The following is a 26,223-nucleotide window of genomic DNA, read 5'->3' on the forward strand; positions in this document are numbered from 1 at the left end:
CGTCTCACTCCCCCCCCCCCACCACCGGCCCCCGAGGAGGCGTCTCACCCCCCCCCCGCCCCCCCGAGGAGGCGTCTCACCCCCCCCCCCCCCCACCACCACCGGCCCCCGAGGAGGCGTCTCACCCCCCCCCCCCACCACCACCGGCCCCCGAGGAGGCGTCTCACTCCCCCCCCACCACCGGCCCCCCGAGGAGGCGTCTCCCTCCCCCCCCCCCCCCCCAGCACTGGCTCCCGAGGAGGTGTCTCACTCCCCCTCCCCCCCAGCACTGGCCCCGAGGAGGCGTTTTACTCCCCCTCCCCCCCCAGCACCGCCCCCCGAGGAGGCGTCTCACACCCCCCCCCCCCCCCACCACCACCGGCCCCCGAGGAGGCGTCTCACTCTCCCTAGCCCCCAAGGACGTGTTTCACTCCCCCCAGCACCGCCCCCCCCTGAGGAGGCGTTTCACTCTCCCTTTCCCCAGCACCGGCCCCCGAGGCGGCGTCTCACTCCCCCTTTCCCCCAGCCCCCAAGGACGTGTTTCACTCCCCCCAGAGGAGACGTCTCACTGCCCGTTTCCCCAGCACCGGCCGCCGAGGAGGCGTCTCACTCCCCCTTTCCCCAGCACCGGCCCCCGAGGAGGCGTCTCGCCTCCCCCCCAGCACTAGCCCCCGAGGTGGCGTCTCACTCCCAACCCCCTCCCCTTACCCCCAGCAACGTCCCCCAAGGTGGTTTCTTACTACCCCCCCCCTACCCCCTCCTCCCAGCACCGGCACCCGAGGAGGCGTCTGTCTCCCCCGCGCTCTGCCACGCTCTAATCCTGTCTGTAGCACCATACTCTAACATATGGTCACTCGCTCCACTGCTGTGCATGCTGGGAAAGTCGTGGGTGTACTGGGGGGCCGGTGGCGCTGGTTCCCGCTCTTACTTTGTGCCGTCTCTTCTCTCCGCAGCGCCCTCACTCCGGCAGCGGCTCACGGACTCTCCGCACTCTACGATGGGATCACAGAGGTTGGTAGAAGGTCTGGTGCTCGGCCAGTCTGAGGCTCCTCCGGCCCTCCACTACCGGCCCAGCAAAGTGTCACTGCACCGTATGCGCAGCCTATCTCACGGACAGTCCTTCAGTTCAGAGCATTACCCCCCCGGCCCCTCCGCCGGCCCCCCTCCCCCACCCGGGCCGCACTCCCTGCCCGTCTATTACCATCACTCCACCACCTACTACCTGCAGATGGACTCTCTGCCGACCTGCCCCCTCCAGACCTCACCTCCGGGATCCCGTGCCGCTTTCCAAGCGTGGGGTACAGCTGCATGTGTGTGCCGCGTGTGGTTACTGACCGCTGTGCCGTGTGTGCCGCGTGATACTGACCGCTGCATGGAGTGCCCCTCCCCCTAATCAGACCCAACACTAACCCTCCCCCGTACTGACCACACCGGAAAACCGGCATCTCCTCCCACTGCGCAAATGTGACCCCACCAGAAATCATAGATCCACCATGAGCAACACATCCTCCAGTCACCTCCAGAGCTGCAGTCACTATTCTGCTGTTAGATCATGTGTAATCCTGTAACAGCAGAATAGTGAGTGCAGCTCTGCAGGTGACTGTAGGATAAGACATGATGTAACAGCAGAATAGTGAGTGCAGCTCTGGAGGTGACTGGAGGATAAGACACGATGTAACAGCAGAATAGTGACTGTAGCTCTGGAGGTGACTGGCGGATAAGACATGATGTAACAGCAGAATAGTGAGTGCAGCTCTGCAGGTGACTGGAGGATAAGACATGATGTAACAGCAGAATAGTGACTGCAGCTCTGCAGGTGACTGGAGGATAAGACATGATGTAACAATAGAATAGTGACTGCAGCTCTGCAGGTGACTGGAGGATAAGACATGTAACAGCAGAATAGTGACTGCAGCTCTGGAGGTGACTGGAGGATAAGACATGATGTAACAGCAGAATAGTGACTGCAGCTCTGGAGGTGACTGGAGGATAAGACATGATGTAACAGCAGAATAGTGACTGCAGCTCTGGAGGTGACTGGAGGATAAGACATGATGTAACAGCAGAATAGTGACTGCAGCTCTGGAGGTGACTGGAGGATAAGACATGATGTAACACCAGAATAGGGACTGCAGCTCTGGAGGTGACTGGAGGATAAGACATGATGTAACAGCAGAATAGTGAGTGCAGCTCTGGAGGTGAGTGGAGTACACTGTCTCCTCCTGTGCTCACATGTGGCTGTGTACATGTTGATGTAATCTGTAGTGATGACTCCAGCGTCTCAGGGGTTACTGTCAGGTGGCCGGGGGGGGATGTGGATTTCACATGCGGGGTCCGCGCTCCAGAATTCGGAGCTTGCAGCATTTTTGACATTTTAGTACATACAAGGCAGTGCGGCGGTGGCAGTGAGCGGCTGCAGGCTGCGGAGCGCGGGGGTCACCTGCCAGTTCATACTAAACATAGTCACAGTCTCCTCCACGGTCACAGTAATCTGTGAAATCCTCCCAATGCTGTCACATTACAAGACGCCGAGCGCAGCAGAAGCCGCGGCTACACACTGTGCGCTACACAGAGCGGCAGCCGCCACAACTCTCCACCGCTGCAGCTAGTCCTATCCCAGGAGCCCCGGATGGATGAACCTTAATTCCCCCCCCCCCCCCCAACCTTCACTCATCATAATGTCATGTTATATGCTGGCCGTGTGTTATGGAGTGTGTGGACCTCCCCCGCTCTGGTGACCCTGTGTTATGGGGTGTGTGGACCTCCCCTGCTCTGGTGACCCTGTTTTATGGGGTGTGTGGACCTCCCCTGGTCTGGTGACCCTGTGTTATGGGGTGTGTGGACCTCCCCTGGTCTGGTGACCCTGTGTTATGGGGTGTGTGGACCTCCCCTGGTCTGGTGACCCTGTGTTATGGGATGTGTGGACCTCCCCTGATCTGGTGACCCTGTATTATGGGGTGTGTGGACCTCCCCTGCTCTGGTGACCCTGTGTTATGGGGTGTGTGGACCTCCCCTGCTCTGGTGGCCGTGTGTTATGGGGTGTGTGGACCTCCCCTGGTCTGGTGACCCTGTGTTATGGGGTGTGTGGACCTCCCCTGGTCTGGTGACCCTGTGTTATGGGGTGTGTGGACCTCCCCTGGTCTGGTGACCCTGTGTTATGGGGTGTGTGGACCTCCCCTGGTCTGGTGACCCTGTGTTATGGGGTGTGTGGACCTCCCCTGGTCTGGTGACCCTGTGTTATGGGGTGTGTGGACCTTCCCTGGTCTGGTGACCCTGTGTTATGGGGTGTGTGGACCTCCCCTGCTCTGGTGACCCTGTGTATGGGGTGTGTGGACCTCCCCTGCTCTGGTGGCCCTGTGTTATGGGGTGTGTGGACCTCCCCTGGTCTGGTGACCCTGTGTTATGGGGTGTGTGGACCTCCCCTGGTCTGGTGACCCTGTGTTATGGGGTGTGTGGACCTCCCTGCTCTGGTGACCCTGTGTTATGGGGTGTGTGGACCTCCCCTGCTCTGGTGACCCTGTGTTATGGGGTGTGTGGACCTCCCCTGCTCTGGTGACCCTGTGTTATGGGGTGTGTGGACCTCCCCTGCTCTGGTGGCCGTGTGTTATGGGGTGTGTGGACCTCCCCTGCTCTGGTGACCCTGTGTTATGGGGTGTGTGGACCTCCCCTGCTCTGGTGACCCTGTTTTATGGGGTGTGTGGACCTCCCCTGGTCTGGTGACCCTGTGTTATGGGGTGTGTGGACCTCCCCTGGTCTGGTGACCCTGTGTTATGGGGTGTGTGGACCTCCCCTGGTCTGGTGACCCTGTGTTATGGGGTGTGTGGACCTCCCCTGTCTGGTGACCCTGTGTTATGGGGTGTGTGGACCTCCCCTGCTCTGGTGACCCTGTGTTATGGGGTGTGTGGACCTCCCCTGCTCTGGTGGCCGTGTGTTATGGGTGTGTGGACCTCCCCTGGTCTGGTGACCCTGTGTTATGGGGTGTGTGGACCTCCCCTGGTCTGGTGACCCTGTGTTATGGGGGTGTGTGGACCTTCCCTGGTCTGGTGACCCTGTATTATGAGGTGTGTGGACCTTCCCTGCTCTGGTGACCCTGTGTTATGGGTGTGTGGACCTCCCCTGCTCTGGTGACCCTGTGTTATGGGGTGTGTGGACCTCCCCTGCTCTGGTGGCCGTGTGTTATGGGGTGTGTAGACCTCCCCTGGTCTGGTGACCCTGTGTTATGGGGTGTGTGGACCTCCCCTGCTCTGGTGACCCTGTGTTATGGGGTGTGTGGATCTCCCCTGCTCTGGTGGCCCTGTGTTATGGGTGTGTGGACCTCTCCTGCTCTGGTGGCCGTGTGTTATTGGGTGTGTGACCTCCCCTGCTCTGGTGACCCTGTGTTATGGGGTGTGTGGACCTCCCCTGCTCTGTGTGACCCTGTGTTATGGGGTGTGTGGACCTCCCCTGCTCTGGTGACCCTGTGTTATGGGGTGTGTGGACCTCCCCCGTTCTGGTGGCCGTGTGTTATGGAGTGTGTGGACCTCCCCTGCTCTGGTGGCCGTGTATTCTGGGGTGTGCGGACCTCTTCTGCTCTGGTGGCCGTGTGTTATGGGGTGTGTGGACCTCCCCTGGTCTGGTGACCCTGTATTATGAGGTGTGTGGACCTCCCCTGGTCTGGTGACCCTGTATTATGAGGTGTGTGGACCTCCCCTGCTCTGGTGACCCTGTGTTATGGGTGTGTGGACCTCCCCTGCTTGGTGACCCTGTGTTATGGGGTGTGTGGACCTCCCCTGCTCTGGTGGCCGTGTGTTATGGGGTGTGTGGACCTTCCTGGTCTGGTGACCCTGTGTTATGGGGTGTGTGGACCTCCCCTGGTCTGGTGACCCTGTGTTATGGGGTGTGTGGACCTCCCTGGTCTGGTGACCCTGTATTATGGGGTGTGTGGGACCTCCCCTGCTCTGGTGACCCTGTGTTATGGGGTGTGTGGACCTCCCCTGCTCTGGTGACCCTGTGTTATGGGGTGTGTGGACCTCCCTGCTCTGGTGACCCTGTGTTATGGGGTGTGTGGACCTCCCCTTTCTGGTGGCCGTGTGTTATGGAGGTGTGTGGACCTCCCCTGCTCTGGTGGCCGTGTATTCTGGGGTGTGCGGACCTCTTCTGCTCTGGTGGCCGTGTGTTATGGGGTTTGCTGGACCTCCCCTGCTCTGGTAGCCGTGTGTTATGGGGTTTGTGGACCCTCCCCTGCTTTGGTGGTCGTGTGTTGTGGAGTGTGTGGACCTCCCCTGCTTTGGTGGTCGTGTGTTGTGGAGTGTGTGGACCTCCCCTGCTCTGGTGGCCCTGTGTTATGGAGTGTGTGGACCTCCCCTACTCTCGTGGTTGTGTGTTATGGGGTGTGTGGACCTCCCCTGCTCTGGTGGTTGTGTGTTATGGTGTCTGTGGACCTCCCCCGCTGAGTTCCTAATGGTTTTTCCTCCTCCTTTCACAGGGACCTGAGTCGTTCAGATTCGGAATCATCCATCCCATATATGGGGGATCCTCGACTCAGCAAGATCCCCAGCTCCAAGTCCTCTCTGTCTCACCGAGCCTTGGAGGATCTGCCGTCCAGTAGTCAAACCCCCAACGGTGGGAACCGTCAGCTGGAATTGTCCAATGTCGGGGGGGCTCTGCAGAGACTTTCTGACAGCCCCCAGCCGGAGCAGAAGCTGGATGAGAAGTCCCTCAGCTTAGGAGAGCTCAGCTTGGGGGGGATGGGAACACACCACTCCGACTCGTCCCGATCGCACAGTCCGAGCTCCACCGAGGGCCGACACGCCGTCTCCTGGATCGGAGGCCAAGCAGAACCACAACAAGAGCACACGGGATCCCACAGCTAGCGGCCAAGAAGAGCCCCGGCGACGAGGACAGCGGCTCCACGGGGGAGGACAACGACCCAATTCTGGCAAGAAGAAGCTGACCCTCAATATATTTAAGAAGCCAAAGAAATAGACGCTCGGTATCGTCCTCCGAGAGCGCAGGAACACGGCGGGGGCAGGGCGGGGCGGCTGTCGCCCTCTATGTAGATGCAGAACCATTGGACAAGAGGCGGCGAGGTGGGAGCCGAACGCTTCTCCCATATCCTCCCCCGGAACAGACCCTGCACGTGCAGTCACTGCTGGGGCCGGGGCGCAGGCTGCTCGTCCTCCTGGTGTTTCGGGGCTGCTGGCTGATGACTCCCCGCTTCGCCCGTCCACTTACGGCCTCTCCCCCGCTTCGCTATGCATGGCTTTTGGGAATCTTTCCTCCCTTTGCCACCAAAAATAAAAAAAAAATAACCCTGACGAGGGCATTGATAGATTTCTACCTGTGGAGGGGGGTCGGGGGGGTTTTGTGGGGGGCGTTTGTATGATGTTTTATTTCTTTCTGTATTCTTTGCTGCAGATGGGCATGCCTAAAAAACCAAAAAAATAATAAAAAAACATCAAGAAAATGCTGTATATGAACCGCAGTGGTGGCATCATGATCTGAAGAACTCTCCTCACAGCTGAGGGTTTGTTACAGGGTAACAGTATAGAGAAGTACTACCTTGGGATGGGCTGCTGATGTGTGACCACAAGCCGAGGACGGCAAAAGTCAGAGACTGGAAGGGTTCTTTATCCTTTGTAGGCAGGAGATTGGATGAGGTCTCCACCGGGAACAAAAATCCCACAAGGAGGACAGTCTGAAGGGTGGGAGGGGAGAGGGCTGAGGTCAGTGTGGAGGGTGGGAGGGGAGAGGGCCGAGGTCAGTGTGGAGGTGGGAGGGGAGAGGGCCGAGGTCAGTGTGGAGGGTGGGAGCGGAGAGGGCTGAGGTCAGTGTGGAGGGTGGGAGGGGAGAGGGCCGAGGTCAGTGTGGAGGGTGGGAGGGGAGAGGGCCGAGGTCAGTGTGGAGGGTGGGAGGGGAGAGGGCCGAGGTCAGTGTGGAGGCTGGGAGGGGGAGTGGGCCGAGGTCAGTGTGGAGGGTGGGAGGGCCAAGGGCAGTGTGAGGAGGGTGGGAGGGGAGAGGACCGAGGTCAGTGTGGAGGGTGGGAGGGGAGAGGACCGAGGTCAGTGTGGAGGGTGGGAGGGGAGAGGACCGAGGTCAGTGTGGAGGGTGGGAGGGGAGAGGGCCGAGGTCAGTGTGGAGGCTGGGAGGGGAGAGGGCCGAGGTCAGTGTGGAGGGTGGGGAGGGGAGAGGGCCGAGGTCAGTGTGGAGGCTGGGAGGGGAGAGGGCCGAGGTCAGTGTGGAGGCTGGGAGGGGGAGAGGGCCGAGGGCAGTGTGGAGGCTGGGAGGGGAGAAGGCCGAGGGCAGTGTGGAGGGTGGGAGGGCCGAGGGCAGTGTGGAGGGGTGGGAGGGGAGAAGGCGAGGGCAGTGTGGAGGGTGGGAGGGGAGAAGGCCAAGGTCAGTGTGGAGGGTGAGAGGGCCAAGGTCAGTGTGGAGGGGGAGAGAGGAGAAGGCAGTGTGGAGGGGGAGAGGGGAGAAGGCAGTGTGGAGGGGGAGAAGGCAGTGTGGAGGGGGAGAGGGCCGAGGTCAGTGTGGAGGGGGAGAGGGCCGAGGGCAGTGTGGAGGGGGGAGAGGGCCGAGGGCAGTGTGGAGGGGGGAGAGGGCCGAGGGCAGTGTGGAGGGGGGGAGAGGGCCGAGGGCAGTGTGGAGGGGGGAGAGGGCCGAGGGCAGTGTGGAGGGGGGGAGAGGGCCGAGGTCAGTGTGGAGGGGGAGAGGGCCGAGGTCAGTGTGGAGGGGGGAGAGGGCCGAGGTCAGTGTGGAGGGGGGAGAGGGCCGAGGTCAGTGTGGAGGGGGAGAGGGCCGAGGTCAGTGTGGAGGGGGAGAGGGCCGAGGTCAGTGTGGAGGGGGAGAGGGCCGAGGTCAGTGTGGAGGGGGAGAGGGCCGAGGTCAGTGTGGAGGGTGGAGAGTCAAGGACAATCTAGAAGATTGAGGGGGAGAACAGTCTGGAGGAGGGGAGAGAATAGAGGACAGTCTGGTGGATTGGATGTAATGGGAGGGTAGAGGTCAGTCTGAAAGATGGGAGAGGATAGAGGACAGTCTGGTGGATGGAAGAGGACCGTCTGGAGGGTGAGAGGGGAAAGGGACAGGACCATAGGATGGGAGGGGAGAGGATGGAGGACAGTCTGGAGGGTAGAGGAATCTAGGATAGTCTGTGTGAGGCAAATCCCGGGATATGAAGATGAATTATGACTCCAGTCATAGTCCCTCATCACTCCCTGGCAGTGCCCCCTCCCTTCTTGTTCTCAGTGTTCCACTTACACCTCCATGGCCATGTCCTGTGATATGGAAATTAGGTGACTTGGGAACAATGGACACAGGATGACTCCCTGCCGTCACCCTGTAACAAGAGCTGTATCTCATTAGCAAGGCTATGGAAATAGCCAGACAGAACGACTCCAGTAAAAAATGGTTCATATCTCGCAAGCCATATTTCCGATAAATATGGCAACCATAAAAATGGTGTCTCCGCATGCAGACGATGCCGGCACACCCTTTTTATGGGAGCAGGACATCGGGAAATGCCCCAGGCGTGATATCAGCCAATGGGGAACTGGCAGACAGGTCATGAGTCCCCTCGTTCTGTAGCTAAATTCATAACTGTCACAATGAGAGCATTGGCGTCCGCCTACGACGCTCCCAGGCAAAGTTATGGCCAATATCCCCTTTGCTGGATAATTCTGATCCATGCAGGGGGAGTGGCAGTGCTTCCCTGTGAGGTCACTAAGGTAGGAGGGGACCTGGATCTGCCCAGGTTGATAACCCTACTTCGGCCATTTTCCAGGGTTCTTCTCGCTGGGGGCACGTGTAGGAAACATCTGTGGGAAGGATCCTAGAAACCTGGGTACAGCGCCCCCCTGTGGCCAGACGCACAAGGTAACTGATTGAATTTGCATACCTGTTTGTAAACCATGCTTTATCTGTAACTGTACTCTGACATAACTGTATATTCTGTAGATTCCCTATTGTATATATTGTAGTTCTAGTGTGCTTTAGGCTGATTAAATTATATAATTAATCTTGGGCTGTTCTGTTATCTCGATCTCGAATCCCACGTCTGTGTGTTCGGCTAATAGTTACCGTAAATCGGTTGGTGGCAGCGAATTGTGCCAAGGATTATTGTGGAGAGGCCAGTGAGATTCGGGAGATTTTATATATTCCGCCCGCGGAGGTCGGGGGAATATATACCTTACTCTCACCGGGGACCCTTCAATAATCGGCATAAGTAGTATAGCGGCCTCCTTGTTTATTGTCGGGCAATTCCATAATTGGCCTGACTATAAGAGGGGCGCTAGAGAGCGCGTCACGTGCTCTGTCTGTCGGTCGGGAGGTATAAAGGAGGGGTGACCCCCACTTGTTACCCCCCGATTAAGACGTACTGGTAGCCAGCGCGGGGGATTTCTGAGTGACCCCCCCGGTGGTTTGTGACATATTGGTGGCATAGCGGTGGGATCGAGATAATAGTGTGTGTGAGTGTGAGACCCATACTCCCAGACACTAAAGACTGCCTGCAGCAGCTGTGGCTGCTGGGGTCTTCAGACTAGCTCAACACTAGAGTGTCAGAGTGCAGATACTGTAAGGTGTGTGGAGGCATCAGGTGTCAGTTCTGTGTCAGTGACCAAAAGTCTGCAAGAATGGCTGATGGCACCAGGAGCAGAGCTATGCAACTGGCCAATGCTAAGGCAGGAGCCGAAGAGAGGGAGGACGGTGCTGTGGACAGTAATGAGGAGGTTGCCCACGAGTCCTCCAGGAGCTCGACGCCAGAAAACAGCTCTGCAGAGGACATTGCACAACCTGGCACTGCTGGACAAGATGAGGAGCAGCTCACCCAAGGGTCCTCAACGAGCCAGATGCCAGCCCTCCGCTCTGCAATGGACAGTGAAGCACCAGGCTCCGCAGCGGGCCGCAGATCACCACGTGCCATTCCACCGAGCCTGGGAGGCTCGGATAGCCTTCTTCAAATGGCTATGGCCCTTCTCCAGGCTGGAGACCAGAAGGGCTACAAGGAACTCCTGGCAGAGCGCAGGGCAGAGCGGCACACAGAGCGTGAGGCTGCGGAGCGAGAGCGGCAGGCAGCGCGTGAAGAGCGAGAGCGACAGGCAGACCGTGACTACCAGCTGCAGCTAGCTCAGCTCCGGCCCTCATCAGCCACACGTGACCTTCAAGACACCAAACTTCCAAAGGTCCGTGTTGAGGACTTCCCAGTGCTGGAGAAGGATGGAGACTTGGACTCTTTCTTGACTGCTTTTGAACGGACTTGCTTGCAGCACCATCTGGACAAGGAGCAGTGGGCCAAATACCTGACCCCCCGTTTAAGGGGTAAGGCCCTGGATATCCTTGGGGACTTGCCTGCTGAGGCAGATCAGGGCTACGACACCATCAAGCGGGCCCTGATCCAACAGTACAACCTCACCCCAGAGTCCTACCGCAAGAAGTTCCGGAGCCTACAGAAGGGACCAAAGGACTCCTGGGCTGACCACCGGCGGGCACTTGCCCGAGCTGCCGACCACTGGACCCAAGGCCTGCAGCTTTCCACCGGACCGGAGATCCTGGACTTGTTCATCACGGAGCAACTCTTGTGGAACTGCCCTGAGGATCTCCGCCAGTTCATCCGAGACCAGAAGCCAAAGGGGTCCACGGCTACAGCTGCCCTTGCCGATGACTACACCAACAACCGGGCCCCTGAGGCCAGGAGAGCAGCCACCAGCAGCACCTGGAGAGGGGGTAAGATGAATTCTGCGACTGCCCCACCTGCCCCTAGACTGCAGGGGGTGTCCCCCTCAACTCCCCTCTCCAGGCCCGTGGCAGAGCCAAGACGGTGCCACCAGTGCAACCTACCTGGACACTTCAAGGCCATGTGCCCTCAGCGTCCCAAGGCCCCGGCTCCGTCCCCGTCCCAAGGGCCGCCCAAGGTGTATTGTGTGGGTGGGGGTGGTGGTAGGTCCCTGGACAGCTTCCAACCTGTCACCGTCGGCCGGTCTGTGACCATAGGACTGCGAGACAGCGCCTCGGAGGTGACTCTGGTGCGGCCTGAGATGGTGTCCCCCCAAGACTTGATCCCTGGAAAAACCCTCGCTGTCTCCGGGATTGGAGGCACTGACCCGGCGCTGCCTGTTGCTGACATTTATGTGGACTGGGGCGCAGGGCGGGGGGTGAGGGAGGTGGGGGTAACTGATCGGATCCCTGCAAACGTGCTACTTGGGACAGATTTGGGGCAGATAACCTCCCAGTTTGGGCCCCCCCCAAGGGCTGAACCTTCAGCCCATACTGACATGACTCCTAACAATGTTAATGTGTTATCTATGAATGATGGAGGAGGGAGTGAACTCTGATATTTCTGCTTGCATAGACACCATAGACACACACTCAGCTGCAGCTGTGACAGGGGAGGGGGTCAGAGAAAGGTGTGACAATGCCTCTACAAGTAACCAGCCTGTGAGCTGGGATCTGTTGCCCTCTGCAGGGATAAGCAGAGAGCAGGGTGCTGCAGGGGGAGGACCAGTGTGTGGGGTGGGGGCTACCACAGCAAATGTGGGGTCCCCAGAGATTTCACAGCGGGGTTCTGTTGCTGCAGGAGGGGAACAGGCAGGTGAGATTGGGGCCGGTCCAGGAGCGGAAGTGCTCCCAGGTAAGATCTCGGTGCATGGTTCCCCCACAACCGGGGTGTCAGGAAGCCAGGTAGGTCTGCCTGAACCGGCGACTTGGTCAGGAACGGAGGAGGAGCAGGCACGACCCACGGTCGCAGCGGCTGTGGCCGCTGTCACCCGCAGTGGGAGTGCTGGAAGCCAAGGGGCCTCCCGGAGGTCCGATAGCTCTTCCCCTTCTGACCAAGTGGCAGCCGAGTCAGGTGGAGGCCAGGACACAGGTCCCGGGGTACTGACTGAAGATGTGACAGTCTCGTCGATTCTGGCCACATCTAGTCAGGGGTTTCAGGCAGCGTTAGAAGCTGACGACAGCCTGAAAGCTCTTAAGGAGCAGGCGGCACAGCCTCCCTCGGACTCGGACCCGGAGCGAGTGGTCTGGGACCAAGGACGGCTGTACCGGGCCACGGTCCAGCAGGGTTCACCGGAGGCGTGGCCCAGGGACCGACAGGTAGTGGTACCCTATCCGTTCCGGACGGAGTTGTTGCGGATCGCACATGAGATTCCGATGGCCGGACACCTAGGGATCGCTAAGACCAAGGCCAGGTTAAACCAGCATTTCTACTGGCCAAAAATGGGGGCCGATGTGGCTGCCTACTGCCGTTCGTGTGAAACCTGTCAGAGAGTGGGGAAGGCGGGGCCACACCCCAAAGCCCCACTAGTATCTCTGCCAATCATCGATGAGCCTTTCAGGAGGGTGGCTGTGGATCTGGTCGGCCCGCTGGCCATCCCCAGCAGCTCCGGGAAACGCTTCCTACTGACGGTAGTGGACTATGCCACCCGGTACCCAGAAGCAGTGGCCTTGTCGTCCATTCGGGCTGACAAGGTGGCCACCGCATTGCTGGAGATTTTCTCCCGAGTGGGTTTTCCCCAGGAAATGCTCACTGACCGGGGGACCCAATTCATGTCCCAGCTGATGGAGGCCCTCTGTAAGCAAGTCCAGGTGCGACATCTGGTGGCCAGCCCGTACCATCCACAGACTAATGGCCTGTGCGAGCGGTTCAATGGCACCTTAAAGCAGATGCTTAAGATGTTGGTCGACTCCCATGGGCGTGACTGGGAGCGGTATCTCCCACACCTGTTATTTGCTTACCGGGAGGTTCCACAGGCCTCAACAGGATTCTCACCGTTTGAGCTCCTGTACGGGCGACGTGTGCGGGGCCCCCTGGCTCTGGTGAAAGAGGCTTGGGAAGGGGATTTGGCCACCCCTGGAGTGTCGGTTATCGAGTATGTCATGCGCTTCCGGGACAAAATGCAGGCCTTGACGCAACTGGTACACGACAATATGGCTCAAGCCCAGGCCGATCAGAAGCGTTGGTACGACCAGAACGCTTGTGAGAGGACCTACCAAGTGGGTCAAGAGGTGTGGGTACTGGTCCCCGTACCACAGGACAAGCTTCAGGCAGCCTGGGAAGGCCCATACCTCGTGTACCAGCAGCTCAACCCTGTGACGTACCTGGTCACCCTGGACCCTGCCCGTGGAAGGCGGAAGCCCTTCCATGTGAACATGATGAAGGCACATCATGAGCGGGAGGCATGTGCGCTCCCCGTGTGCAACCTGCCCGAGGAGGGAGAAGCGGAAACCCTCTTGGATATGCTAGCCCAGGTTAGGGCAGGCGGATCCATTGAGGATGTGGAGGTTGGCCACCAGCTCTTGGAGGACCAACGGTCCCAGCTGTGGGCCACCCTCCTCCCCTTCCGGGGGTTGTTTACCAACCAGCCCGGAAGGACTGACTTGGCTGTCCATCACGTGGACACTGGGGATCATCCCCCGATCCGGCGTTCAGCATATCGGGTCTCCCTGGAGGTGCAGCAACACATGCGCCAGGAGATTGACGAGATGCTGAAGCTGGGGGTGATCCAGGCATCCAACAGCGCTTGGGCCTCGCCTGTAGTCCTCGTCCCTAAGAAGGACCGAACCACTCGGTTCTGCGTGGACTACAGGGGGCTCAATGCTGTCACGGTCGCCGATGCGTACCCAATGCCACGCATCGATGACCTGCTCGATCAGTTGGCCGGGGCTCAGTACCTGACCATCATGGATCTGAGCCGGGGATATTGGCAGATCCCCCTGACTCGCAAGGCCAGGGAACGCTCTGCCTTTATTACCCCATTTGGACTATACGAGTCCACGGTGATGCCATTCGGGATGAGGAATGCCCCTGCCACTTTCCAGCGGATGGTCAACACCCTGCTCAAGGGACTTGAAGGGTACGCGGCCGCGTACCTGGATGACATTGCCGTCTTCAGTCCCACCTGGGAGGACCACCTAGAGCATCTAGCACAGGTGCTCAGGCGGATCCACCGGGCAGGTTTGACCATCAAGCCGGGAAAGTGTCAGCTGGCCATGAGCGAGGTCCAGTACCTCGGTCACCGGGTAGGTGGGAGAACACTGAAGCCCGAGCCTGAGAAAGTGGAAGCCATCGCATCCTGGCCCACCCCCAGGACCAAGAAGCAGGTGATGTCCTTCTTGGGGACCGCTGGGTACTATAGGAGGTTTGTTCCATGCTATAGTAGCCTGGCAAAGCCCTTGACGGACCTCACCAAGAAGAAGCTGCCCTCTGCAGTCGATTGGACAATGGACTGCGAGACAGCCTTCCGGGCCCTAAAGGACGCCCTGTCCAGCCCGCCCGTGCTACAGGCAGCCGACTTCACGCGGCCGTTTGTAGTACAGACCGACGCCAGTGACTTCGGCCTCGGTGCGGTGCTCAGCCAGGTGGACTCTGCGAGCCAAGAGCACCCAGTCTTGTACCTGAGCAGGAAGCTGTTACCAAGGGAAGTTGCCTATTCCACGATGGAGAAGGAGTGCCTGGCCATAGTGTGGGCCCTGCAGCGTCTGCAACCCTATCTATACGGGCGCCACTTCATCGTGGAGACGGACCACAATCCCCTCAGCTGGTTGCACACCGTCTCTGGGACGAATGGGCGATTGTTGCGATGGAGCCTTGCGCTCCAGCAATACAACTTCACCATTCGCCACAAAAGGGGCCGTGACCACGGTAACGCAGACGGGCTGTCCCGACAAGGAGAGGTCGCGGACGGGCGCACGGGGGAACACCGGAGTGTGCTGCCCCCTAGCGCCCTCAAAAGGGGGGAGGTGTGAGGCAAATCCCGGGATATGAAGATGAATTATGACTCCAGTCATAGTCCCTCATCACTCCCTGGCAGTGCCCCCTCCCTTCTTGTTCTCAGTGTTCCACTTACACCTCCATGGCCATGTCCTGTGATATGGAAATGAGGTGGTGTGGGAACAATGGACACAGGATGACTCCCTGCCGTCACCCTGTAACAAGAGCTGTATCTCATTAGCAAGGCTATGGAAATAGCCAGACAGAACGACTCCAGTAAAAAATGGTTCATATCTCGCAAGCCATATTTCCGATAAATATGGCAACCATAAAAATGGTGTCTCCGCATGCAGACGATGCCGGCACACCCTTTTTATGGGAGCAGGACATCGGGAAATGCCCCAGGCGTGATATCAGCCAATGGGGAACTGGCAGACAGGTCATGAGTCCCCTCGTTCTGTAGCTAAATTCATAACTGTCACAATGAGAGCATTGGCGTCTGCCTACGACGCTCCCAGGCAAAGTTATGGCCAATATCCCCTTTGCTGGATAATTCTGATCCATGCAGGGGGAGTGGCAGTGCTTCCCTGTGAGGTCACTAAGGTAGGAGGGGACCTGGATCTGCCCAGGTTGATAACCCTACTTCGGCCATTTTCCAGGGTTCTTCTCGCTGGGGGCACGTGTAGGAAACATCTGTGGGAAGGATCCTAGAAACCTGGGTACAGCGCCCCCCTGTGGCCAGACGCACAAGGTAACTGATTGAATTTGCATACCTGTTTGTAAACCATGCTTTATCTGTAACTGTACTCTGACATAACTGTATATTCTGTAGATTCCCTATTGTATATATTGTAGTTTCTAGTGGGCTTTAGGCTGATTAAATTATATAATTAATCTTGGGCTGTTCTGTTATCTCGATCTTGAATCCCACGTCTGTGTGTTCGGCTAATAGTTACCGTAAATCGGTTGGTGGCAGCGAATTGTGCCAAGGATTATTGTGGAGAGGCCAGTGAGATTCGGGGAGATTTTATATATTCCGCCCGCGGAGGTCGGGGGAATATATACCTTACTCTCACCGGGGACCCTTCAATAATCGGCATAAGTAGTATAGCGGCCTCCTTGTTTATTGTCGGGCAATTCCATAATTGGCCTGACTATAAGAGGGGCGCTAGAGAGCGCGTCACGTGCTCTGTCTGTCGGTCGGGAGGTATAAAGGAGGGGTGACCCCCACTTGTTACCCCCCGATTGTGACGTACTGGTAGCCAGCGCGGGGGATTTCTGAGTGACCCCCCCGGTGGTTTGTGACAGTCTGGCTGAGAGGGGAGAGGACAGTACAGTTTGGAAAAAGGAATGGGGGAGGACAGTCTTGAGGACACGAGCCGACCTTTTGGAAGAGAACAATTTGGAAGATGGGAGGGTAGAGGACAGTTTGGGGGATGAGATGGAAGAGGACAGTCTAGAGGATGGGAAGGGACAGTCTGGGGAATGATGTGGGAGAGGACAGAGGACAGTCTGGATGTGGGAAAGAGGACAGTTTGAAAGATGGGAGAGTGGAGGACGGTAATTGACAGGACAATGGAGGATGGTGTCAGCGGACAGTCTGGGGGATTGGAGAGGGATAGGACAGTCTGATGCATGAGTGGACAGGACAGAAGACAGTCTGGACAGTCTGGGGGATGGTGTGGGAGAGGATAGAGGACCGTCTGAATGTGGGGAGAGTAGAGGACTGAGGACAGTCTGGCGGATGAGAGGGGAGACTACAGTACAGTTTGAAAAAGGAATGGGCGAGGACAGTCTTGGTAATGGGAGGGGAGAGGACTGTACAGTTTGGAAGATGAGGATAATCTGGAGGACAGGAAAAAACAGTTTGAATGATGGGATGGGAGAGGATGGAGGATAGAGGACCGATGACAGTTAGGAGGCTGAGAGGGGAGAGGATAGTCTGGAATATGGGGGGAGGAGGAGAATAGTCTGGAGGATGGGAGAGGACCACTTGGAAGATGGCATGGGAGAGGACAGTCTGGGGAATGGTATAGGAGGGGAGAAGATAGTTTGGGGGATGGGAGGGAATAAAGACTGTTGAAGATGGGACAGTTTGGAAGATGGGATGGGAGGGTAGAGGATAGTCTGGGGGATGGGGGGGGGGGACAGGACCGAGGACAGTATTTAGCATGGGAGTCGACAGTTTGGGGGATGGTGTAGGAGAGAGGACAGAGGACTGTCTGGATGTGGGAGAGGGGATAGTTTGGAGGATGAGATAGTAGAGGATGGAGTACAGTCTGGAGGCTGAGAGGGGAGAGGACAGTACGGTTTGAAAAAGGAATGGGCGGGGACAGTCTGGAGGATGGGATGGGAGAGTATAGTCTGGAGGATGAGATGGAAGTGGGGAAGGACAAATGATGGGAAGGGAGAGGAAAAGACAGTCTGGAGGATGGGAGGGTAGAGGACAGTCTGGGGATGGAAGTGGACAGAACAGGCTGGGGGATGGTGTGGAAGACGGGACAGAGGACCGGCTAGAGGATGGGAGAGGACAGGACTGTCTGGAGGATGGGAAGGGAGAGGACAGTTTAGAGGATGGGATGGGAGCTGGAGGATAGAGTACAGTCTGAAGGATGGGAGAGGACAGTCTGGATGATCAGATGGGCATGGGGGGGGGGACAATACAATGTGAAGGATGCGAGGGGACATGACAGGCTGGGAGATGGGCGTGGACAGGACAGGGTGGGGGATGGTGTGGGAGAGGACAGGACAGAGGATAGTCTAGAGGATGGGAGGAAAGATGTGAGTGGACAATCTGGATGATGAGATAGGAGGGAGAGGACAGGCTGGAGGATAGGCTAAGAGGGAACAGTTTGGAGGATAGAGGACAGTCTTGATGTGGGAGAGGGAACAGTTTGGAGAATGTGATGGGAGAGGACAGTCTGGATGATGAGATGAGGAGGGGGGACAGAGACAGATGGGAAGGGAGAGGACAATACAGTTTGGAGGATGGGAGAGGAAAGGACAGGCTTGAAGATGGGAGGGGGGAGGACAGGACAGTCTGGAGGATAGGAAGGGGGAGGCAGAGGTGTGTCTGGATGTGGGAGAGGGGACAGATGGAGGATAGGATGGGGGGGACTTAATATTAGTAAAGTCCTTTATCTGACTGTTGGGCACTGGATACCCCTAGGGTCCGCTGTGTGCCCCCAGTATGCAGTAGCAGTGATGGTGCAGAGGGTTCTCGTGATTACATTCAGTGGCGGACAGTGTGGTCTGCAGGGGAGGATTTAGTTTTGTTTTTTTTTAAAAGCCAAAACCAGAATTGGACCAATCAGAGGGAGGTATAAGGTGCGCTCGGCTCCTCCTCTGCATTTATCACCCACTCCCGGTCCTGGGTTATACATACGGAGGTAAACTCAAATACTCGCTGTGTGCACGTGGCCCTAGAGCAGAGGCCCCCAACCTTTCTGACCTTGAGCCACACCTAGCTCTGACCGTAGTGGGGCCCAGAGCGGCCATTGCTGGTATAATGACCCCGAGCCATGTAGAGGATTAGAAGGATTTGTTGATTCTGCAGAGCCTAAAGCTGCTCCTAATCCACCCCAGCCCCCCCCTCGTTTGATCGCGGCTGACCATGGAGCCTGTCGCACTGTCAGTCTGGGATGTGGTGTAGAAGACGTGACCCCCTCGTCCTTCGCCCCTCCCTGTGGTTTAGCTGCTGCTGCGGCTTCTAAAATTACTCCTTTTTGTGTAGAATCTTTTTTTTTTTATACAAAAACAATGTTCAGTCACTGCTTACAAAACATCAGAAGAGTTAAATATCACATGTCGGCCGATTGTGGCCGGACGTCGGCCGATTGTGGCCGGACGTCGGCCGATTGTGGCCGGACGTCGGCCGATTGTGGCCGGACGTCGGCCGATTGTGGCCGGACGTCGGCCGATTGTGGCCGGACGTCGGCCGATTGTGGCCGGACGTCGGCCGATTGTGGCCGGACGTCGGCCGATTGTGGCCGGACGTCGGCCGATTGTGGCCTCTGGTCTATCAAGTGCAATTGGTGTGGGTCTGGCTCTGCCAGAAGCCGGAGGTTCTCTGGTGTGAACATGTCCTCCACCGCACAGTGCTGAGGGGAGCATCACTACTCTCCATCATTCACTCTGCTGCGAAAGTGATGGCACCCTGGTGAGTGTGTAAACAGAATTCGATCCGCACCTTCCCCTTTCCATTATCAGATGCTTATGGCCGATGCTGTGTGACCCCAGAATCCTGTTTTATAACGATGTCCAGTAATGGATATTTGCTGAATGATCTCCACCTCCGCCAGACATGAGGACCCCCCAGATCTGACCGCCATCTTTACAGCCCCCATTGGCTTTGGCCTGATGTGTCTTCCGTAGAGAAGTCCCTTGCATAACAAGGATTGCGGAGGCCGGGTCCAGCCCCGGACTGCAGTATCCCCCACGCGAGCCGCGCTGTCACTGCTGAGGGACATTGACGCGGGAGCAGTGGACGTACAGGGGGTACAAACATAACACCTCCTGGCACAGAACGGACAGCTCGTACCCAGCGAGCATCCGTCCCAAGATGGCAGCATCATCAATAACAGGCAGAGGGGAGATCTTTATATACGCCGGAGCCTCAGGCCTCGCTGCTGCGCCCGTTCTGCCACGCGAGGTCACTGAAGTCCTGGTTGGTCAAGTTCACGGTGTAGGGAACATCAATGATCTCCGTGGCCTGATCCCGCTGCCCGCTGGAGGTGCGCCACGAGTTCAGCGGCCGCAGGGAATTCTTAAATCTCTGGAAAGAGAAAAATACAGAATGATGAACTCTGGAGGGAGAAAAGGAGAAAGCTACAACAACGCCGGAAGAGGAGAGGGAGGGATGGAATACGGACAGCGGAGGAGGAGAGGGAGGGACGGAATACGGACGCCGGAGGAGGAGAGGGGGACGTAATACAGACGCCGGAGGAAGAGAGGGGGGACGGAATACAGACGCCGGAGGAGGCGAGGAAGGGATGGAATACAGACGCCAGAGGAGGAGAGGGGAGATGGAATACAGACGCCGGAGGAGGAGAGGAAGGGACGGAATACAGACGCCGGAGGAGGAGAGGAAGGGACGGAATACGGACGCCGGAGGAGGAGAGGGGCGACGGAATACGGACGCCGGAGGAGGAGAGGGGCGACGGAATACGGACGCCGGAGGAGGAGAGGGGGGACGGAATACAGACGCCAGAGGAGGAGAGGGAGGGACGGAATACGGGCACGGAGATGCCGGAGGAGGAGAGGGAGGGACGGAATACAGACGCCGGAGGAAGAGAGGGGGGACGGAATACAGACGCCGGAGGAGGCGAGGAAGGGATGGAATACAGACGCCAGAGGAGGAGAGGGGAGATGGAATACAGACGCCGGAGGAGGAGAGGAAGGGACGGAATACGGACGCCGGAGGAGGAGAGGGGCGACGGAATACGGACGCCGGAGGAGGAGAGGGGCGACGGAATACGGACGCCGGAGGAGGAGAGGGGGGACGGAATACAGACGCCAGAGGAGGAGAGGGAGGGACGGAATACGGGCACGGAGATGCCGGAGGAGGAGAGGGAGGGACGGAATACGGGCACGGAGATGCCGGAGCTAGGAGAGGAGTGACTGAATACGGGCACAGAGATGCTGGAGCGAGGAGAGGGGGGACGGAATACAGACGCCGGAGTGAGGAGAGGGAGGGACGGAATACAGACGCCGGAGGAGGAGAGGGGGGACGGAATACGGACGCCGGAGGAGGAAAAGAGATGGGGGATGGAATACGGACTGGGGGGGACGAGAGGAGTGACGGAATAATATGGATACAGCGCCGCTTGGCCTAGGAAAGGGGGGACGGAATACGGATTCCGGGGGAGATGGAATAGAGCCACGGCGACACTGGGGTGAGGAAAGGGGAGATGGAATACGGACAAGGCGCTGCCGGGGGGAGGAGGAAAGGGGTGGCTGAATATGGACACAGCGCTGCTGAGGGGAGAAAGAGATGGGTGACTGGATACGGTGCCACTGGGAGGAGGAAAAGTGTTATGGAATACGGGCACGGAGATGCCGGAGGAGGAGAGGGGTGACGGAATACGGGCACGGAGATGCCGGAGGAGGAGAGGGGTGACGGAATACGGGCACGGAGATGCCGGAGGAGGAGAGGGGTGACGCAATACGGGCACGGAGATGCCGAAGCGAGGAGAGGGGGGACGGAATACAGACGCCGGAGCGAGGAGAGGGGGGACGGAATACAGACGCCGGAGGAGGAGAGGGGTGACTGAATACGGGCACGAAGACGCCGGAGGAGGAGAGGGGGGACGGAATACAGACGCCGTAGGAGGAGAGGGAGGGACGGAATACGGGCACGGAGATGCCGAAGCGAGGAGAGGGGTGACGGAATACGGGCATGGAGATGCCGGAGCGAGGAGAGGGGGGACGGAATACAGACGCCGGAGGAGGAGAGGGGGGACGGAATACGGACGCCGGAGGAGGAGAGGGGCGACGGAATACGGACGCCAGAGGAGGAGAGGGGCGACGGAATACGGACGCCGGAGGAGGAGAGGGGCGACGGAATACGGACGCCGGAGGAGGAGAGGGGCGACGGAATACGGACGCCGGAGGAGGAGAGGGGGGACGGAATACGGACGCCGGAGGAGGAGAGGGGGGACGGAATATGGACACAGCCCCACTGGGGAAAAGAGAGGGGGAACGGAATACGGAAACGGCCCTACTGGGGAAAAGAGAGGGGGAACGGGACACAGCCCCACCGGGAGAGAAGAGGGATGACAAAATACGGTCGCCGGAGGAGGAGAGGGATGACAAAATACGGACGCCGGAGGAGGAGAGGGGTGACAGAATACGCACACGGCCCCACTGGGGAAAGGAGATGGGGGATGGAATACGGACTGGGGGGGACGAGAGGAGTGACGGAATAATATGGATACAGCGCCGCTTGGCCTAGGAAAAGGGAGACGGAATACGGACAAGGCGCTGCAGGGGGGAGGAGGAAAGGGGTGGCTGAATATGGACACAGCGCCGCTGAGGGGAGGAAGAGATGGGTGACTGGATACGGTGTCACTGGGAGGAGGAAAAGTGTGATGGAATACGGGCACGGAGACGCCAGAGCGAGGAGAGGGGGGACGGAATACGGACGCCGGAGAAGGAGAGGGGGGACGGAATACGGACGCCGGAGGAGAGGGGGGACGGAATACAGACGCCGGAGGAGGAGAGGGGGGACGGAATACAGACGCCGGAGGAGGAGAGGGGGGACAGAATACGGACGCCGGAGGAGGAGAGGGGGGATGGAATACGGACGCCGGAGGAGGAGAGTGGGGACGGAATATGGCACGGCCCCATCGGGGGAAAGAGAGGGAGGATGGAATACGGGCACGGAGATGCAGGAGAGGGGTGACGGAATACGGGCACGAAGATGCCGAAGCGAGGAGAGGGGTGACAGAATACAGGCACGGCCCTGCTGGGGGAGAAGAGGGATTTCGGAATACAGGCACAGATGCCAAAGGAGGAGAGCGGTGACGAAATATGGAGGTGTCACTGCTGGGGTGGGGGAGGTGGAGATAGAGGCAACAGGACAAACTGAAGCCAAGAGGTGTCGGAGCATGGGGCCACCGGACAAGGACACTCTGGCACTGGTGATGGGGGACAAGGACATTTGGGGGTGCAGGTTAATGGAACACTTACACTAGTGGAGGGGATAGGACACACTGATCATAGGGGAGGGGGAGGAATAAGACCCTTCTGCACATCACCCACTTTATTACTCACATCAAGCAGCGTCCCCCCCGACTGCTGGAAGATGGCGACTCCGGCCCAGATAGGAATCTGTATACAGCACAAGGTCCCCATGCAGACCCCCAGAGCCTTGCCCCAGCGGGGGTACTCATAGTGGCCGTAGTGCAGGGGGGTGCTGTACATTTCCATGAAGATGTAGAAAAGAATAAACTGCAAAAGATGAAAAACAAAACAGATGCGTCATCACCCGGTGTGTCCACCAGAGGGCAGCCATTCCACCTGCTGTATCAGATCTCACCAGCAGAGGGCAGCCATTCCACCTCCTGTATCAGATCTCACCAGCAGAGGGCAGCCATTCCTCCTCCTGTATCAGATCTCACCACCTGAGGGCGGCCATTCCACCTGCTGTATCAGATCTCACCACCAGAGGGCAGCCATTCCACCTGCTAGATCAGATCTCACCACCAGAGGGCAGCCATTCCACCTGCTAGATCAGCTCTCACCACCAGAGGGCAGCCATTCCTCCTCCTGTATCAGATCTCACCACCTGAGGGCGGCCATTCCACCTGCTGTATCAGATCTCACCACCAGAGGGCAGCCATTCCACCTGCTAGATCAGCTCTCACCACCAGAGGGCAGCCATTCCACCTGCTATATCAGCTCTCACCACCAGAGGGCAGTCATTCCACCTGCTGTATCAGCTCTCACCACCAGAGGGCAGCCATTCCACCTGCTGTATCAGCTCTCACCACCAGAGGGCAGCCATTCCACCTGCTATATCAGCTCTCACCACCAGAGGGCAGCCATTCCACCTGCTATATCAGCTCTCACCACCAGAGGGCAGCCATTCCACCTGCTGTATCAGCTCTCACCACCAGAGGGCAGCCATTCCACCTGCTGTATCAGCTCTCACCACCAGAGGGCAGCCATTCCTCCTCCTGTATCAGATCTCACCACCTGAGGGCGGCCATTCCACCTGCTGTATCAGATCTCACCAGCAGAGGGCAGCCATTCCACCTGCTGTATCAGCTCTCACCAGTAGAGGGCAGCCATTCCTCCTGCTGTATCAGCTCTCACCACCAGAGGGCAGCCATTCCACCTGCTGTATCAGATCTCACCACCAGAGGGCGGCCATTCCTCCTGCTGTACCAGCTCTCACCACCAGAGGGCAGCCATTCCACCTGCTATATCAGCTCTCACCACCAGAGGGCAGCCATTCCACCTGCTATATCAGCTCTCACCACCAGAGGGCAGTCATTCCACCTGCTGTATCAGCTCTCACCACCAGAGGGCAGCCATTCCACCTGCTGTATCAGCTCTCACCACCAGAGGGCAGCCATTCCACCTGCTGTATCAGCTCTCACCACCAGAGGGCAGCCATTCCACCTGCTATATCAGCTGTCACCACCAGAGGGCAGCCATTCCACCTGCTGTATCAGCTCTCACCACCAGAGGGCAGCCATTCCACCTGCTGTATCAGCTCTCACCACCAGAGGGCAGCCATTCCACCTGCTGTATCAGCTCTCACCACCAGAGGGCAGCCATTCCACCTGCTGTATCAGCTCTCACCACCAGAGGGCAGCCATTCCACCTGCTGTATCAGATCTCACCACCAGAGGGCAGCCATTCCACCTGCTGTATCAGATCTCACCAGCAGAGGGCAGCCATTCCACCTGCTGTATCAGCTCTCACCAGCAGAGGGCAGCCATTCCTCCTGCTGTATCAGCTCTCACCACCAGAGGGCAGCCATTCCACCTGCTGTATCAGATCTCACCACCAGAGGGCAGCCATTCCACCTGCTGTATCAGATCTCACCACCAGAGGGCAGCCATTCCACCTGCTGTATCAGCTCTCACCACCAGAGGGCAGCCATTCCTCCTCCTGTATCAGATCTCACCACCTGAGGGCAGCCATTCCACCTGCTGTATCAGCTCTCACCACCAGAGGGCAGCCATTCCTCCTCCTGTATCAGATCTCACCACCTGAGGGCGGCCATTCCACCTGCTGTATCAGATCTCACCACCAGAGGGCAGCCATTCCACCTGCTGTATCAGATCTCACCACCAGAGGGCAGCCATTCCACCTGCTGTATCAGATCTCACCAGCAGAGGGCAGCCATTCCACCTGCTGTATCAGCTCTCACCAGCAGAGGGCAGCCATTCCTCCTGCTGTATCAGCTCTCACCACCAGAGGGCAGCCATTCCACCTGCTGTATCAGATCTCACCAGCAGAGGGCAGCCATTCCTCCTGCTGTATCAGATCTCACCACCAGAGGGCGGCCATTCCTCCTGCTGTACCAGCTCTCACCACCAGAGGGCAGCCATTCCACCTGCTATATCAGCTCTCACCACCAGAGGGCAGCCATTCCTCCTGCTGTATCAGATCTCACCACCAGAGGGCGGCCATTCCTCCTGCTGTACCAGCTCTCACCACCAGAGGGCAGCCATTCCACCTGCTGTATCAGCTCTCACCACCAGAGGGCAGCCATTCCACCTGCTGTATCAGCTCTCACCACCAGAGGGCAGCCATTCCACCTGCTGTATCAGCTCTCACCACCAGAAGGCGGCCATTCCACCTGCTGTATCAGATCTCACCACCAGAGGGCAGCCATTCCACCTGCTGTATCAGCTCTCACCAGCAGAGGGCAGCCATTCCACCTGCTGTATCAGCTCTCACCACCAGAGGGCAGCCATTCCACCTGCTGTATCAGCTCTCACCACCAGAGGGCAGCCATTCTACCTGCTGTATCAGCTCTCACCACCAGAGGGCGGCCATTCCACCTCCTGTATCAGCTCTCACCACCAGAGGGCAGCCATTCCACCTGCTGTATCAGATCTCACCAGCAGAGGGCAGCCATTCCACATGCTGTATCAGCTCTCACCACCAGAGGGCAGCCATTCCACCTGCTGTATCAGCTCTCACCAGCAGAGGGCAGCCATTCCACCTCCTGTATCAGCTCTCACCACCAGAGGGCAGCCATTCCACCTGCTGTATCAGCTCTCACCAGCAGAGGGCGGCCATTCCACCTGCTGTATCAGCTCTCACCACCAGAGGGCAGCCATTCCACCTGCTGTACCAGATCTCACCACCAGAGGGCGGCCATTCCACCTGCTGTATCAGCTCTCACCAGCAGAGGGCAGCAATTCCACCTGCTGTATCAGCTATCACCAGCAGAGGGCAGCCATTCCACCTGCTGTATCAGCTATCACCACCAGAGGGCAGCCATTCCACCTGCTGTATCAGCTCTCACCACCAGAGGGCAGCCATTCCACCTGCTGTATCAGCTCTCACCACCAGAGGGCGGCCATTCCACCTGCTGTATCAGCTCTCACCACCAGAGGGCGGCCATTCCACCTGCTGTATCAGCTCTCACCACCAGAGGGCAGCCATTCCACCTGCTGTATTAGCTCTCACCACCAGAGGGCAGCCATTCCACCTCCTGTATCAGCTCTCACTACCAGAGGGCGGCCATTCCACCTGCTGTAGCAGCTCTCACCAGCAGAGGGCAGCCATTCCACCTGCTGTATCAGATCTCACCAGCAGAGGGCAGCCATTCCTCCTGCTGTATCAGCTCTCACCACCAGAGGGCAGCCATTCCTCCTGCTGTATCAGCTCTCACCAGCAGAGGGCGGCCATTCCTCCTGCTGTATCAGCTCTCACCAGCAGAGGGCGGCCATTCCACCTGCTGTATCAGCTCTCACCACCAGAGGGCAGCCATTCCACCTACTGTACCAGATCTCACCACCAGAGGGCAGCCATTCCACCTCCTGTATCAGCTCTCACCAGCAGAGGGCAGCCATTCCACCTGCTGTATCAGCTCT

General features: G+C 58.3%; 2 protein-coding genes across 2 annotated transcripts in view; one reads left to right on the forward strand and one right to left on the reverse strand.

Annotated features, from left to right (window-relative positions):
• STIM1 (stromal interaction molecule 1) overlaps nt 1–6,437 on the forward strand; it is a 56,535-nt gene extending 50,098 nt beyond the window's left edge. The window contains 6 exon segments of the mRNA XM_075334035.1: nt 420–1,228; nt 1,231–1,277; nt 5,444–5,759; nt 5,761–5,817; nt 5,819–5,891; nt 5,894–6,437. Coding sequence (XP_075190150.1) covers nt 420–1,228; nt 1,231–1,277; nt 5,444–5,759; nt 5,761–5,817; nt 5,819–5,891; nt 5,894–5,943 — 1,352 coding nt within the window. The 3' untranslated portion in view covers nt 5,944–6,437.
• Nucleotides 6,438–18,396: 11,959 nt separating this feature from the next.
• Nucleotides 18,397–26,223, reverse strand: part of LOC142290771 (sodium-dependent proline transporter-like) — a 64,333-nt gene continuing 56,506 nt past the window's right edge. The window contains exons 14-15 of the mRNA XM_075334766.1: nt 22,436–22,612; nt 18,397–19,436 (exon numbers count right to left, since the gene is read on the reverse strand). Coding sequence (XP_075190881.1) covers nt 19,278–19,436; nt 22,436–22,612 — 336 coding nt within the window. The 3' untranslated portion in view covers nt 18,397–19,277. The remainder of the gene's footprint in view (nt 19,437–22,435; nt 22,613–26,223) is intronic.

The sequence above is a fragment of the Anomaloglossus baeobatrachus genome, chromosome 2 (assembly GCF_048569485.1).
Source record: "Anomaloglossus baeobatrachus isolate aAnoBae1 chromosome 2, aAnoBae1.hap1, whole genome shotgun sequence".
In the NCBI taxonomy this organism is placed as follows: Eukaryota; Metazoa; Chordata; class Amphibia; order Anura; family Aromobatidae; genus Anomaloglossus; species Anomaloglossus baeobatrachus.